Source organism: Equus przewalskii, chromosome 1, assembly GCF_037783145.1.
Source record: "Equus przewalskii isolate Varuska chromosome 1, EquPr2, whole genome shotgun sequence".
NCBI lineage: Eukaryota > Metazoa > Chordata > Mammalia > Perissodactyla > Equidae > Equus > Equus przewalskii.
In genome coordinates this window covers 21442078-21456192 of record NC_091831.1, presented here as the reverse complement: position 1 = coordinate 21456192, position 14115 = coordinate 21442078, and the positions used below count along the sequence as shown (strand labels likewise).

The 14115-nt window shown below is 41.8% G+C and overlaps 1 protein-coding gene and 1 long non-coding RNA gene across 5 annotated transcripts in view; both read right to left on the bottom strand.

Moving 5' to 3' along the window:
* Positions 1 to 14115, bottom strand: part of XPNPEP1 (X-prolyl aminopeptidase 1) — a 54558-nt gene that overhangs the window by 33610 nt on the left and 6833 nt on the right. For 2 of the 4 annotated variants that reach the window (XM_070633547.1, XM_070633530.1), the window contains exons 2-3: positions 13994 to 14082; positions 7802 to 7926 (exon numbers count right to left, since the gene is read on the bottom strand). In XM_070633547.1, the coding sequence (XP_070489648.1) occupies positions 7802 to 7926; positions 13994 to 14082 (214 nt within the window). Of the gene's footprint in view, positions 1 to 7801; positions 7927 to 10544; positions 10805 to 13993; positions 14083 to 14115 lie in introns of those variants that run through there. The other 2 variants (XM_070633542.1, XM_070633535.1) reach the window with 2 other exon arrangements.
* On the bottom strand, positions 1800 to 4058 carry LOC139085552 (uncharacterized). The gene is made up of 4 exons (XR_011543911.1): positions 3913 to 4058; positions 3710 to 3774; positions 2649 to 2757; positions 1800 to 1993 (listed from the first exon to the last, which is right to left on the bottom strand). It is a non-coding gene; the product is annotated as an uncharacterized lncRNA (long non-coding RNA).

Below are 14115 nucleotides of genomic sequence, written 5' to 3'. Positions count from 1 at the left end.
GGAACAAGAGCCACAGAGAACAGCAGCCTCTCTATTACTGAGGAGGCTGCTGTGGCAGGTCACACATGAAGCCTTCCTCTTTGTCCTCAGAGTACTGGCAGAAACTCACTTAACAGTCACCCCAACTATGCCCCTCCTCTCCACAGGAATCAAAACAAGGAATGGAGACTTCTCATTCCTTTCTGTAGACGGCAGCACAAACACTCTCAGGTTCCAAACCTCCCAATCCCCTCTGCCATCTGCCTGCAGGATCCACACTCCATCTGTGTTCTACTGCTTCTCCTCCAAACCCTTCTCTTCTTCTCTGCTCCTTAGGTCAGCACCCAAGTCCAGGCCCTCTGTACCCTGACTCTGGGACCCCAAAATGGTCTCCTAAAGGTTTCTCAGTTCCCAGTGTCTCCCTTCCCCAAGCCATACTAAACACTGCTCCCTCTGACTGATCATGTCACTCTCTTGTTCCAAGACCCTCAATGAGTCCCTACTATCTGACAAAAACCTAAACTCCTGACTCCGGTGGTCAAGGCCACCCATGACCAGTCACGGGTCACTCATGAGTGGCCTTAACCAGGCCCTTATTTTTCTTTCTTTTTCAAGGTATCATTATTCCTATTCTCCTATTACCATGGATTTGCTCATGGTATTTCTTGTACCTTTCTATCTACAAGCATCTAACTTCTACCTTTCCACATTCAGTTTAAACAGAGTTCTTCCATGAAGCCTTCCTTGATCCTGCCAGCTTAAAATGTGCCCTCTCACCTATGAATTCTGTCCACACATTAACTAAATCTGTGCTGTCCGTTACAGAAGCTACCAACCACGTGGCTACTCAACACTCAAAATGTGGGTAATGTGACCAAGAAATTGAATGTTTAATTTTATTTTAATTAATTTAAATGTGAATTTTAAAACTGTGCTCAAATTCAGTTATTAGAAAAGTTTTAAGTATGTTTAGAACACCTTGGGTATGTAAGTCCATTTTTTCAACTATAAATTTTGTGAAATCTAAATACAGATCAAATATTTCCAATGAACATTTCATATTTAACTTGAGATGTGTAAATGCAAAATATACATCAGATTTAAAGACCTAGTATAAAAAAGAAGAAAGTAGGGGCTGGCCTCAAGACCAAGTGGTTAAGTTCACGCACTCAGCTTCACCAGTGTTTGTCAATTCAGACCCTGGGCGTGGACCTACACACCACTCATCAAGCCATGCTGTGGCGGCATCCCACACAGAAGAACTGCAACGACCTACAACTAGGATATACAACTATGTACTGGGGCTTTGGGGAGAAAAAAAAAGAATGTAAAATCTCTCATTAATTTTTTATATTGATGATATATTAAAACGATAATTTTGGACATATTGGGGTAAATAAGATATATTACGAAAATTAACTACACTGTTTCTTTTTGCTTTTTTTAATACGGCTATGAGAATATTTAAAATCACATGTGTGCCTCACGTATTTCTACTGGACAGCGCTGATCTAGTCCTTTCCTATGACAATTACCAGTTTCCATTTTGTATTAGAATTTGTGACGTGGCTTATCTACTCTTTAATCTCTTTAAGGGGATGCTTTCCCTCATTCACCTCTATAATAGTAATAATAACTATAATAGCGGCTAATATAATGAGCTTTATTCGGTAAAAGACATGCTTTAAGCATTTACATCTATTAACTCATTTAACCTGACAAAAGCCCAAGGGGGTGGATATGTCACTATCTCCTTTTTGCAGATGAGAAAAGGAGACTCAGAGAGTTTAACCGTCACTTAGGAATTTGAGATAACTTGCCTGAGGTCAAGCAGCTAGTTAAGCAGCAAATCTGGCATCTGAACCCAGAGAGTCTTCAGAGCACATGTTTACCTATATGCTAACCGCCTGCCCTCTGCATTTGCCCCAGTACTTAGCCCGGAGCAGGTAGTCATGAAACACGCGCCAGTCAAACACAACACAACTTCTCCTACCTTGCAAGGCAGATGGCTAAACTACACCAATAGAAATGACAGTTAAAGATTAAAAAGAAAAATGATGGGGGTGAAGGGATGGAGGACAGCAAGAGTACAATAATATAAGTTTGTGAAGCCTAAACAGTGACTTCTGCTATAAGAGTGACAGCTAATATGAAGCAAGCTTAACTTTTTGTGTTTTCAGGATGTTGCTGGAAAAGATTTTTCTGGGATTAGAGCCTCAGTTTCCTCGTCTAGGGAGGAGCCATCCAACTCTGATATTCCAGGATCATTACCAGGAGATGAAGCACTGAGGGAAAGCCTGGAACATCACCTGTGGTTTGGCCAGCCTCACTGCCATTCCCAAAGTTTAACAAGGAACTGCTGTGGGTGGGTGTATTAGGCCCCACCCGAATGTCAAAGACAGGGAATTCTTAAAAATCAATCAGGAGATTGGACCAAAAACCAGTCTTATGATGAGGAAAAAAACGTTGGCTCAGGAACAGCACCCAGGACCAATATCAAGATAAGCTTGGCTTGGCTTGGCTTGGGTACAAGAACTCCCCTACTAGTAAACAGATAGACTGTAGCCTGACTCCTCACAAAAGAAAACTGAAACTGAAATTCAACACTACAAAGCTTCTAACACACCCTTAACGGGAAACCTTTAACTTATAATTCAAGCAATACTCACAGGTCAAATCTTCCTGTACAATGAGGCCTCCGCTGGAGGTGAAGGGTCATAAGTAAAGCAGAACTATGAGGAATCTTTGGCTGGGGCTCCAAGACAGCCTGTGAGACCCCTTTCAGAGGAGAGACTCAATTTCAGTCAACAGTGTGCTAGCGGGCTGTGATGGTTAATTTTAAGTGTCAACTTGACTGGACTGAGGGATTCCCCAGATAGCTAGCTGGTAAAACATTATTTCTGGACGTGTCTGTGAGGTTGTTTCTGGAAGAGATTAACATTTGAATGGGTAGACTGAGTAAAAGTCACCTTTACCACCTGGGTAGAAATGATTCAATCCACTGAGGGCCTAAATAGAACAAAAAGACGCTGGAAGAGCGAATTTGTTCTCTCCTGTTTGAGCTGCGACATCCATCTTCTCCTGCCCTCGGTTATCAGCATTCTTGGTTCTCAAGCCTTCAGACTCAGATGGAGACTTACATCACTGGCACCATCTGCAAGCTGGAGAACCAGGAGAGCCAGCGGTGTAGTTCCAGTCCAAACCCCAAGGCCTGAGAACCAGGGCAACTGATGCTGCAGTGGCCAATACCTCAGAATAAATCTCTCTCTATATATAGATATCCATCTGTATATCCTATTGGTTCTGTCTCTCTGGAGAACCATGACCAATCAGGGACTAGGAGAAGACCCCAAACCAACTGCTCCATAAGGTGCTCCAGCCACAGGAACCACCATTCTGCTCAATAATGAGATAGGACAGCTGCAATCAAATCAGCCCAGGGCAACTGCCTGATGCTTGAAAAGCGAAAAATGAAAAGCACCACTGGTGAATCCAACAGAGAATCCACGTAACATGGAGCACAAGTCCAAAGACTGAGGCCTGGGACTGACAGGAGGTGGGGAAGAGCCCATCAGAGGGGCTCAGGCAGGAGAAGAAAAATGGAGTTCCTTGAGGACAAGGCCAGGGTCTGCCCTTCTTAAATGGGGGGTAGGCAGGGGTGCCCAGCTCCTCTGCTACCTATGCCTCCTACTACGACTCAGGCCCAAGTTGTGTGGGCCAACCTACTTACTCATCCAGTCCTTAATGGAGGTGAAATTTTGTTCCTATGAAGATGGTGAACCTTGTTCGTTTATTCTAGAGAATAGAGGTGAACGAAAGAATTCCATTATCAGCTTGACCCTAAACCTCACCAGTCTCTCCTCACCTTCCCCCTGCCTACTAAATCTAATATTAATGTACTCAGCCCTCACAGCTTCTTCATGTGCCACAAACCTCTTTTCCAGCTCAATCTTCTAATTCTCCTATACCCACACCTCATACTCTCTCACCTCCCCCTTCACCCACTTTTATAAGCAAAACCCTCATTTCTAGTGGTCTGTCCTCTCCACACACTGATCACTCCTTCCTCTCACCTCTTTGAGGAGCAAGTTCTAACCCATCATGATATGAAAAGCACAATTGTGGATCAATAGACCAAGGAATTCCATGGAACACTGAGTCCCCTAGACGACCTCTGAGATGACTACGGAATTCTATGGACATTTGAGTCTGGAAAATGCTGAATACTACATCCTCTCCTTGGAGTTGTACAGAGCACTTTAGTATATTAAAGGTCCTGAGAAGTCCCGCAGTTAAGAAACTGTTCAAATGAGCAAAGAATAGACATTTGAATAGTCCTATCTCCAAAGATATACAAATGGCCAAGAAACATATAAAACATGTTCAACATCACTAATCATCAGGGAAATGCAAATCAAAACCACAATGAGCTACTACCTCATACCTGTTAGGATGGCACTATCAAAAACAAAAACAAAAAAAACAGAAAATAAGCGTTGGCAAGGATGTGAAGAAGTTCGAACCCTTGTGCAATGTTGGTGGGAAAACAGCATGGTGATTCCTCAAAAAATTAAAAATAGAATTATTATATGATCCAGCAATTCCACTTCTGGGTAAATATTCAAAAGAATCAAAAACAGGATCTCAAAGAGATATTTACACACCCATCTTCACTGCATCATTATTCACAAGAGCTAAGAGGTGGAAGCAACCTAAATGTTCTCAACAGATGAATGGATAAAGAGAATGTAGTATATACACACAATGAAATATTATTCAGCCTTAAAAAAGAAGGAAATCCAGAGGCCAGCCTGGTGGTGTAGCGGTTAAGTTAGCATGCTCACTTCAGTAGCCCAGGGTTTGCCAGTCTGGATCCCAGGCATGGACCTATGCACCACTTATAAGGCCATGCTGTGGCAGGCGTCCTACATATAAAATAGAGAGAGAAGGGCACAGATTTTAGCTCAGGGCCAATCTTCCTCAGCAAAAAGAGGAGGATTGGCCGCAGACGTTAGCTCAGGGCTAATCTTCTTCCAAAAAGAAAAAAAGAGGGGCTGGCTCCGTGGTCGAGTGGTTAAGTTCATGCGCTCTGCTGCGGCAGTCCAGGGTTCAGATCCTGGGCACGGACACGGCACCGCTTGTCAGGCCACGTTGAGGCGGCGTCCCACATCCCACAACTAGAAGGACCTGCAACTAAGATACACAACTATGTGGGGGGGGGGGGGGCAGGGAAATAAAGAAAAAAAAAAGATTGGCCACAGTTGTTAGCCCAGGTGCCAATCCTTAAAAAGAAAGAAAAGGAAGATTGGCAACAGTTGTTAGCCTAGATGCCAATCTTTAAAAAAAAAAAAAAGAAAAAAAGAAAGTAAAAGAAGGAAATTCTATCATAAGCTAAAACATAGATGAAGCTTGAGGACATTATGTTCAGTGAAATAAGCCAGTCACAAAAAGACAATACTACATGATTTCACTTACATGAGGTACCCAAAGTAGTCAAATTTTTAGAAATAGAAAGTAGAATGGTGATTGGCCGGGGAGGTGGGGGGGGGGGGTTGTTCAATGGGTACAGGGTTTCCATTTTGTGAAATGAAAAAGTTCTAGAGATCTGTTACACAACAACATGGATACAGTTTACTGTACTAAACACTTAAAATAGTTAAGATAATAAATTTTATGTTAAACTTTCTTACCACACAAAAAAAGGGCTCAACTCATTTCACTATTTTCTTGACTACTGAATACATTTTTTGCAAAAGAGCTTACAAGACCCAACAGGAATGCTGTAGAATACAATTTGGGGAACATCGTTCTAAACATCATAGCATCCTGAACTTCATGCTGTTGACTCAAATCACCCAATCCCTTTGGTTATCCATTTTGGCCCTTCATTTGCCCTTAAGGCCAGGCAATCTCATGTCTCCAGGCAGGAGTCCAATCTTGATGCTGTCCCCAGGTTAACAATAGCCTGATATTGTCACTACCATGTGGTCTGGCACCTTTAGGGAAGGGCAGAAAGGAGGCCAAGTGAAGTGGACATCTTTTGGGAACTTCGCTCAACTTATAGTGATACTCTTATCTGCTACCCTCTTCATCAGGGTGGACCCTCATCAGTCACATCTGCGCCACAGGCTATCTCATATACCGTATGCACAGACACACAGACACACACACACATGCTAACCAGGACCAAGGGTAAACACCAAGCTAGTATGCCAATCAAGTCCTCATCCAGGCCTCTGGATTTGGGATTAAGGTTCTAGCTCAACCTAGTATCTTGAAAGTAAGAAATAAAGAGATATACATGTGGGAACTGTTGGGTGGCCAGCAATTTACAATCTACCTTGTTGCCTGAGAAAGAGAGAAACTGATCTGCAGCAAAAGATGAAACTCCTCCCATCCAAGTTCTTCATAAGAGCCAGCTGCACTCCAGCCCTCGGGTTCCATGAGACACCCTATCTGAGGCCCTGACATTGCACAACTCAAGGGACCACCATTCACAACCTAGAGTTGTGCCAGTGCAGTGGCCCTGCCCCTAAACCCTCATAAACCATTTTTATTGCTCAAAGTACCTTCAGGTGGTTTCTGTTACCTGCAACTAAAGAATCCTAGAACACCAACCATATTTCCCACTATTGCTCTTTATTTCCCGGGCTTTTGCCAGGGGAACTTGCCATGTTGTTTCTGAAAAGCACTCCAAGCTTCCCTGCTTCTCTGCCTTTGCCCTTACTAATCCTCCTGTCTAGAATCCCTTCCCCCTCCTCTAATTATCAACTCTACTCATCCTTCAAGGTCCAGTTCAAATGCCTCTCCTGCCCATGGAGCCCTCATCATCCTCCGCTCTCACCCTCGAAGTTTCACACCTCTGTCCAGATTTCACTGATCCCATTTCCACATTCCACTTTGCAATAGAGACGTGTTTGCACATCTTAACTGCATTACTACACTGTACGCTTTGAGACCAGGACCATTTTCATCTTTGTGTCATGTACCATATCTAAGGCATACGCAAAGGCTGTAAAAAAAAAATACATGTACAGATGATGACTCTTTGGAAGAACAGCACTTCGTATACTGTCTCATCTCTCTACTAAACATAAGCACAGTGAAGGCAGAATTCAATCTTAAATTCATCTTTGTAACCCTGCAGTACCATGACCATGGTGTAGGCATTCAAACACCTGCTGACACAACATCCTAAAAGAGTAGACTAGAATTCTTTCATCCTTCTGCCCCTCAGCCCCATCACATGCAGTCTCCACCTCTCCAAACCCAACTCTCCCACATTTCGATCACTAGTGTTCTCAGAGGTAAAAAGGCACTTACTGAGTTGCTTCCATCAAAGGTGGCAGTTGGGGGAAAGGTGGGAGTGATACACAGAATCATCCCTAAATCCTGCTAGGATGGAGATCCATGATGACTTTCTGGCTGCTCTTCTGGCCATGTCCCAGAGGGATGAGACAGTAGGGATGGGGAGAAGGGAAGCAGGACAGACAATTCTGCTGGGGGTAGGATGTGACAGAAAAGATGAGGTAAAGTATGTCAACGACAGAAAGGTCCAGACTTCTGTCCCTTTATTTGTCCATTAATTCTCCCACAATTTACTGAAAGCTGGCTATATTTACTGGAAACAAGGAAGCCAGGGCCAAATCAACAAGTACTGTGTGAGAATCTACCAGACAAGGTCCCTGTGCCAAGCCCTGGAGGACATGCTTAGTTGTGGACTGACAACTAGAATCCTATGAACACACTGGGGCTGGAGGAAAAGAATGAAAAGAGAGGAGAGGACGATGAGTTCCATAAGTGACCCATCTCCACTCAGTACCTGGTGGGCATCTCCAGATGGGATGATGTAGGCCTGGATAGGTTCTGTCACATACTCCAAGTTTCTCATAGCTTGTCTCAGTTGCCGAAGCAGCTCCGAAGTTACCTTTGGAGCCATTCTGCTGTCTGAAACAACAGGAAAGTTTATTCCAAAACCAGCCTGCCCCATGCAACTCAATGACTACTTTAAAGGGAGCCCTAGAGAAGCATCTGCGATGTTCTACACCACCCCCAGCTGGGTCTTCAAACTGACCACGCCACCACCAGACCAAAAGCAAAGCTGCCAGAAACTCTGAAGTTCACAGTTCTTAAATATCACTTCCAAACAGCCATTTGTGGCAAGAAAAGTTGAGCTATTAATAATCATTTCCAAATATCAGTTACCTCTTTCACTTCTAGGATTTTATCTAAGGAGATAAACAGATGCACAAAGGTATGTGTTCATCTTTGTTTATAGTAATAAAAAATGGGGAAAAACACATAAATTGGTTAAATGAACTACAATACAAGCAAGAGTACACTATGAAAACATTAAAAATTACACAGACCTCTATTTAACTAGCAAGAAAACCAAAACACTGGTGGGTGATTAAAAACAGATTACAAAAGAACATGCATAGATTGTTCTTACTTACTGAAAATTCTGTATGTGTATACGCAGAGGGAACTTTCTGAAGGCCAGTCACCCAAGTGTTAATTAGTGGTTACCTTTGGTTACAGGGATTTGGAGTGATTTTTATTTTCTTCTTGTGCTTTACTGCTTCAGTTTGACTGCTTTAAAAAATGTTTTATATTTTTTGTTAAACAGCTAACCACAGATTAGTGATTAGCAGAAAGGTCAGTCTACTAGAAGTCAAAAGTCTAAGTCATGTGCTCTAGTGAATACCTACTATCAATGGGCTGTGCAACCTCATGGAGAAGGGGACCAGGTCCTCAGTGCTCTGTGTTCTCCTCTAAAATTCACTAAGAGCAGAGGAGATCCAGGGTTTTCAAACTGAGCCCCCAAGAAGTCCCAGGGGTCCCAAGGAGCCTATCATCCCAATAAAACTAGCGCTGGAGTCACCAGCTCTAGAAAATACAAAATAGGAACAGAAATACAAAAATCATTAAAAAGAAAATGTTAGGGACATTAATGTAGTCCTACTAGAAATCCTTAAACTTTTACTAATTTCTAAGTAGTCAAAATCAAAAGAGAAAAAGTACAAAAGACAGCTTCTAGGTGATGAAGGCACAGATGATGCAAGCTGACTATCAAATCACTTTAGCTGGTTCTTCCAAAAAAACCAGTTCTCAAAAAATATTGATATCAGTGAACATTTCCAGTAAATCATACTATGTGATAACTACAGATATATGACATAGATAGGTAGGTAGATAGATGACTAGATCATAGCTATAGTCCCATGGGTACATAACAACTTCACAAAAAGCCAATTATAGAACAATGATCATACATATTTTACTACATCTCATATACTATTAGAATTCAAGTAGAACGAGCTTTTCCAGCTCATTTTTCTAATAGATTTTATTTTTTACAGCAGTTATAGGTTCACAGCAAAAGTGAGCAGAAAGTGTCAAGCGTTCCCACATACCCCTCTGTACACACAGCCGCCCCTACTATCAAGATTCCCCACCAGACTGCTACCTTTGTTATAATCTACATGAACCTACGTTAACACATCATTATCCCCCATGGTTTATATTAGGGTTCACTCTTGGTGCTGTACATTCTACGGGTTTTGATGAATGTATAATGACATGTATCCATCATTGTGGTATCATACAGAACAGTTTAACAGTTTTTATTGTCCTAAAAATCCTCTCTGCTCAGCCTATTTATCTCTCCTCCCACCACCTCAACCCCCAGCAATGACGAATCTTTTTTACTGTCTCCACAGTTTTGCCTTTCCAGAAAACCATACAGTTGGAATCATATGGTATACAGCCTCTTCAGACCAGCTTCTTTCACTTAGCAATGTGCATTTAATGTTCCTCCATGTCTTTTCAGGGCTCAATAGCTCAATTTTTTAGTGCTGAATAATATTGCACTGTCTGGATGTATCCAAGTTTATTTATCCAGTCACCTACTGAAGAGCATTTTGGTTGCTTCCAAGCTTTGGCCATTATGAATAAAGCTGCTATAAACATCCATGTGCAGGTTTTTGTGTGGACGCAAGTTTTCAACTCCTTTGGGTAAATTCCAAGGAGCATGATTGCTGGATCATATGGTAAAAGTATATTTAGTTTTGTAAGAAACTGCCAAACTGTCTTCCAAAGTGGCTGTACCATTTTGCATTGCCAGCATTAATGAATGAAAGTTCCTATTGGTCCACATCCTCACCAGTATTTGGTGTTATCAGTGTTTTGAATTTGCCAGCCCATTTTTTAAACAAATAAATAATACTTTTCTTAACCAAAAACATCCTAATGCACAATGCTGTAAGAAATGGAGAGTTACATTGAGACCATTATACTACAAGTTATCTTCAAGGACTGACACCCTGACTCACTGTGGCTTGTACTCTGTTAGGTACAGATCCTTTTTTGGTTCTTTTTCTTTAACATTTTCATCTGCTGCTTCTCCATCACCACCAGCACCTTAAGCTACAGAAGCCTCAGTCATTATGGTTATCTCCAACAGATTCCCCTATAAGGTACCATACTGATCCTAGGACTCATTGAAAAAGTGCCCCAATCATAATCTGCAAGAGCAGCTGTAGCTGCCAGCCTCAGGGCCCTACCTCAGGAGTCTCTGAAGGATAGAAGTACTCAAAGAGAGAGTCACTGGAAACGGTCCTATTCACAACTCAAACGCGTCCATGTTCCTTGCATTACAGCTGCTGCTGAATACTTTTCAGAGGGGCACCCTTTCCTTTTGTCTGATCTACTGAACCTGTAATTTCTTGCCTATTTTAGAAAGAGGGATCAGAAGTATCTGATCTGACTGAAGTTTGTAGGTCAACATCTCCAGTGGGTTCAAAATGAAGCCTATTGTGACCTCATAAGCTTGCCAGCATCTGAAAACTTTATTATGACATCTTTCAGGAGCTTCAGAATAGACTTGTATTTCCAAACCACATTTCTGAGCAAGTTAACATTAAAAAGAATCAAGCCAAAATGTAGACGCACTTTGGAGCAGTATTTCAACCTTGACTGCACATTAGAACTACCTGGGGAACTTATGATTTAATTAGTCTGGAGTGCAGCCTGAGCATCTGGAATTTTCAAAAGCAAATATATGGTAGAAGCCAATATATTTTCTTTCAAGATCATTAATTTCCTTATAGAATTTGGCTTCTATTTGAGCACATTCTGACTTAAGGATTTTGATGGCACTGACTGGGTGTTTACAGCACTGACTGTAGTATGTATCAACATTATCAGTCACTGACTTCATCAATACAGTCAACAGAACCAATGGCAAGCACAAAACCTTCAATTACAAACGGAAAACCACCAAACGCAAACAGAGCCAGGCAAAGACATCCTCTGCCTCCTGGTCACCATAACCTGCCTCCTCATCACCACATTCCGACCTTCGTCACCATCTCCTGCCTCATTATCACATTCCTCCTCTTGACTGGCCTCCTCAGAATCACCAGCATCATCAGCTTCACTCTACTACAGTGGCATTTTCACACTTCCCTCCACAATGCGACGTGACCCAATCAACACTCTTAACACTTTCCCTGGCTCCTTCTGCCTCATCTCATGCTCTTCACATTTGGTCGGTGACCTTGGTCAAATGCAGCCACTTCTTTGTCATCATTATCAGATACAATGAAAGAACTCCCAATACCACAACCAACAGCTAGGATGTGGTAAGGGGCAGTGGCAGCAACAGCAAAGGCAGAGAAGACAGCAACAGGCAGTGGCTGAGGCAATGGGCTGTGGCAGTGGAGACAACTACTAGTGAGGTGGATATAATGGGCAAAAGTGGCTGAGGCAGCTGTAGCCACAAGGACAACAAGCCTTGAAAATGACTGAATGGGTGGGCAGCAAGCGCTGAGGAGGGGACAACGTGGAAGCAATTACAAGACCCAGTCATTGAGGTAGCGGTGGTTGAAAAGGCAGCCAAGATGGAGAAGATGAAAGCTGAAGCTGGCAACCCTCAGTAGGGTAATTTTTATGAGGATTAAATAAGTTATTATATGTAAAGAACTTAGAAACAGTAAACACAAATTAAATGTTATATGCTTGCAATTATTAGAGTTAGATATACAATCAACTAACCATGAAAGCAATGTGATAAATAGTGCAACAGGTGTATATATTGCTTTTCCTTAAGACAGGGACCATGTCATCCTCATCTCTAAATCCACGTATGTAGCCCAGCACCTGACACACATATGCTCATACAAAGACGGCTGAATGAATGTCACAATTTTATGTCTATGACCTTTTCAGACTCAACATAATAAACTGTAATGACTCTTCAGTGAAAGAAGCAAGCTAGAATTTTAGAAGATGCCATATTATAGCATCTGCTCATTCCCATTACTTTCCAGATACGTTAGAAGCAGCCAAGAGCTAATCAGGGTGTGCAGGAAAATGGGAAGCCAAGAGCAACAAGCCTAGTCCATGATGTAACATTAGCCCATACACTGCCAGGTATTTTTAAATCATGCTTTAAAGAGAATGACTCATTTAAAAGTCTCTTGCATATGTGGGTCTGCTTTTAGAAATAAGTTCCTAAACTTCCTAAACAATAAAGATTTTTTTCACTGCTTAAAAGTACATGAAAAGCACACCCTATTTACCTCATTGGGTGGGCTAGGAAAATTTAACATGACAACATGTGAAAGCACCAGACACAGCATCTAGCACTTTGGAGGAGCTCAAGAAATAGTCTTTGAATCTGGATCTGAAGCACCAGCTGAGATTCCTACATGCCTTGCTATAAGAATAGAAGGGGCTGGTTTACTCCAATTTCAGCATCTTAACACATGCACAGATGCCAAGCTGCTCTTCCAGCAACAATAGCTTTAGTGGTGGTGAGCAAGTGCCAAAAGCTTTATATATATTAGTGGTTAATTCTCACAATAATCCTCCAAAGGAAGTTTCACCATTCCCATTTTACAGACAAAGGAACAGGAGTTAAATACTCGCCCAAGTCAACTGGATCATCAGGAACCAGGACCCAAAGTCTATCCAATTCCCAAGTCCATGCTCTATCACACCTTACTATCTAGGGGACATAACATAAAGGGGACATAACACTCTCTTAAAGGCTTCTAAGGTCTATGGAATCAAAATAAGTGGGCTCCAGTTTCTGGCTAGGATGCAATCTCAGACAGCTGAAGCTCCCCGAACCTCTATTTCTTCATATATAATAAAAAGAAAGAGAAGTTCTCTTCAAACTCTAAATGTAACGATTCTACTACTTTTGCCTTTTCCTTACTTTCTCTTTTTCCCACTCCTTCTTCCTTCTTCTTCTCCTCCCACCTAATATGGCCCAAAATGTGTTGGATACATCTATAATTTTAAGGGAAAAGGACCTAAAATTGCATGTAATGATAGCACTGATCTTCCAAAGGGAGATCAGTCATGGCTTCTTATGTGCTTCAAGGGATCAATTTTTTCAGTCAGCTAAAAGGAAACGCTGTGGTTCTCCTGTGTAATCCATAGAAAAGCACTGGCTTAAGAGGGGTAGAAATACAGTAATACACCACTTTTCAGAATTCAGGTTTCTGGCAACCCAATGAGACAACTAACCAGTTCTGGGAAAAGGGTATGATTCCAGAAAGGTCCCCCAAAAAGATTTTCCTGAATGCACATTCAACTTACAAAGCACAATAATACATTATAAACTTTTCTCATTTCATAATCTTATGATGCAAATTGAAAGCTAATCTCTAAGGTAGCCAATAAAAGGATTATATTAGAGATTTAAAAAGCTGGAATAGGACTTTTTCAATAATAACCTATTGCCACCACCACCACCCCAGGAGTAGGAAGTGCAAAAAGTATAATTCTCTAACATACCACCTAAAAAAAGTGGTAAATATACAGAAATGGTAACCAACTACCCAGGAAGCCAAAGGACAAAATAGTTTTTAATTCCAGATATACCCCTAGCCATGATCAATTATTAATCCCTTACCCTCTTTTCTCTTCCAGTTTGGGGTTGGGTGGGGGGACCTACAATCCTTTTGAGATGTTCCATCTAATTAATAGGCAAAATTATTACCTGTTTCCACACCTGGGTCTCCTGTATGTGTCACCTCGTTAGGTTCAATTATTCTTAAATTTTTCAGCAGAAAATCCTGGTGATTCGCCCTTAAGAAGAGGAAAAAACAGGATATTGCAGAC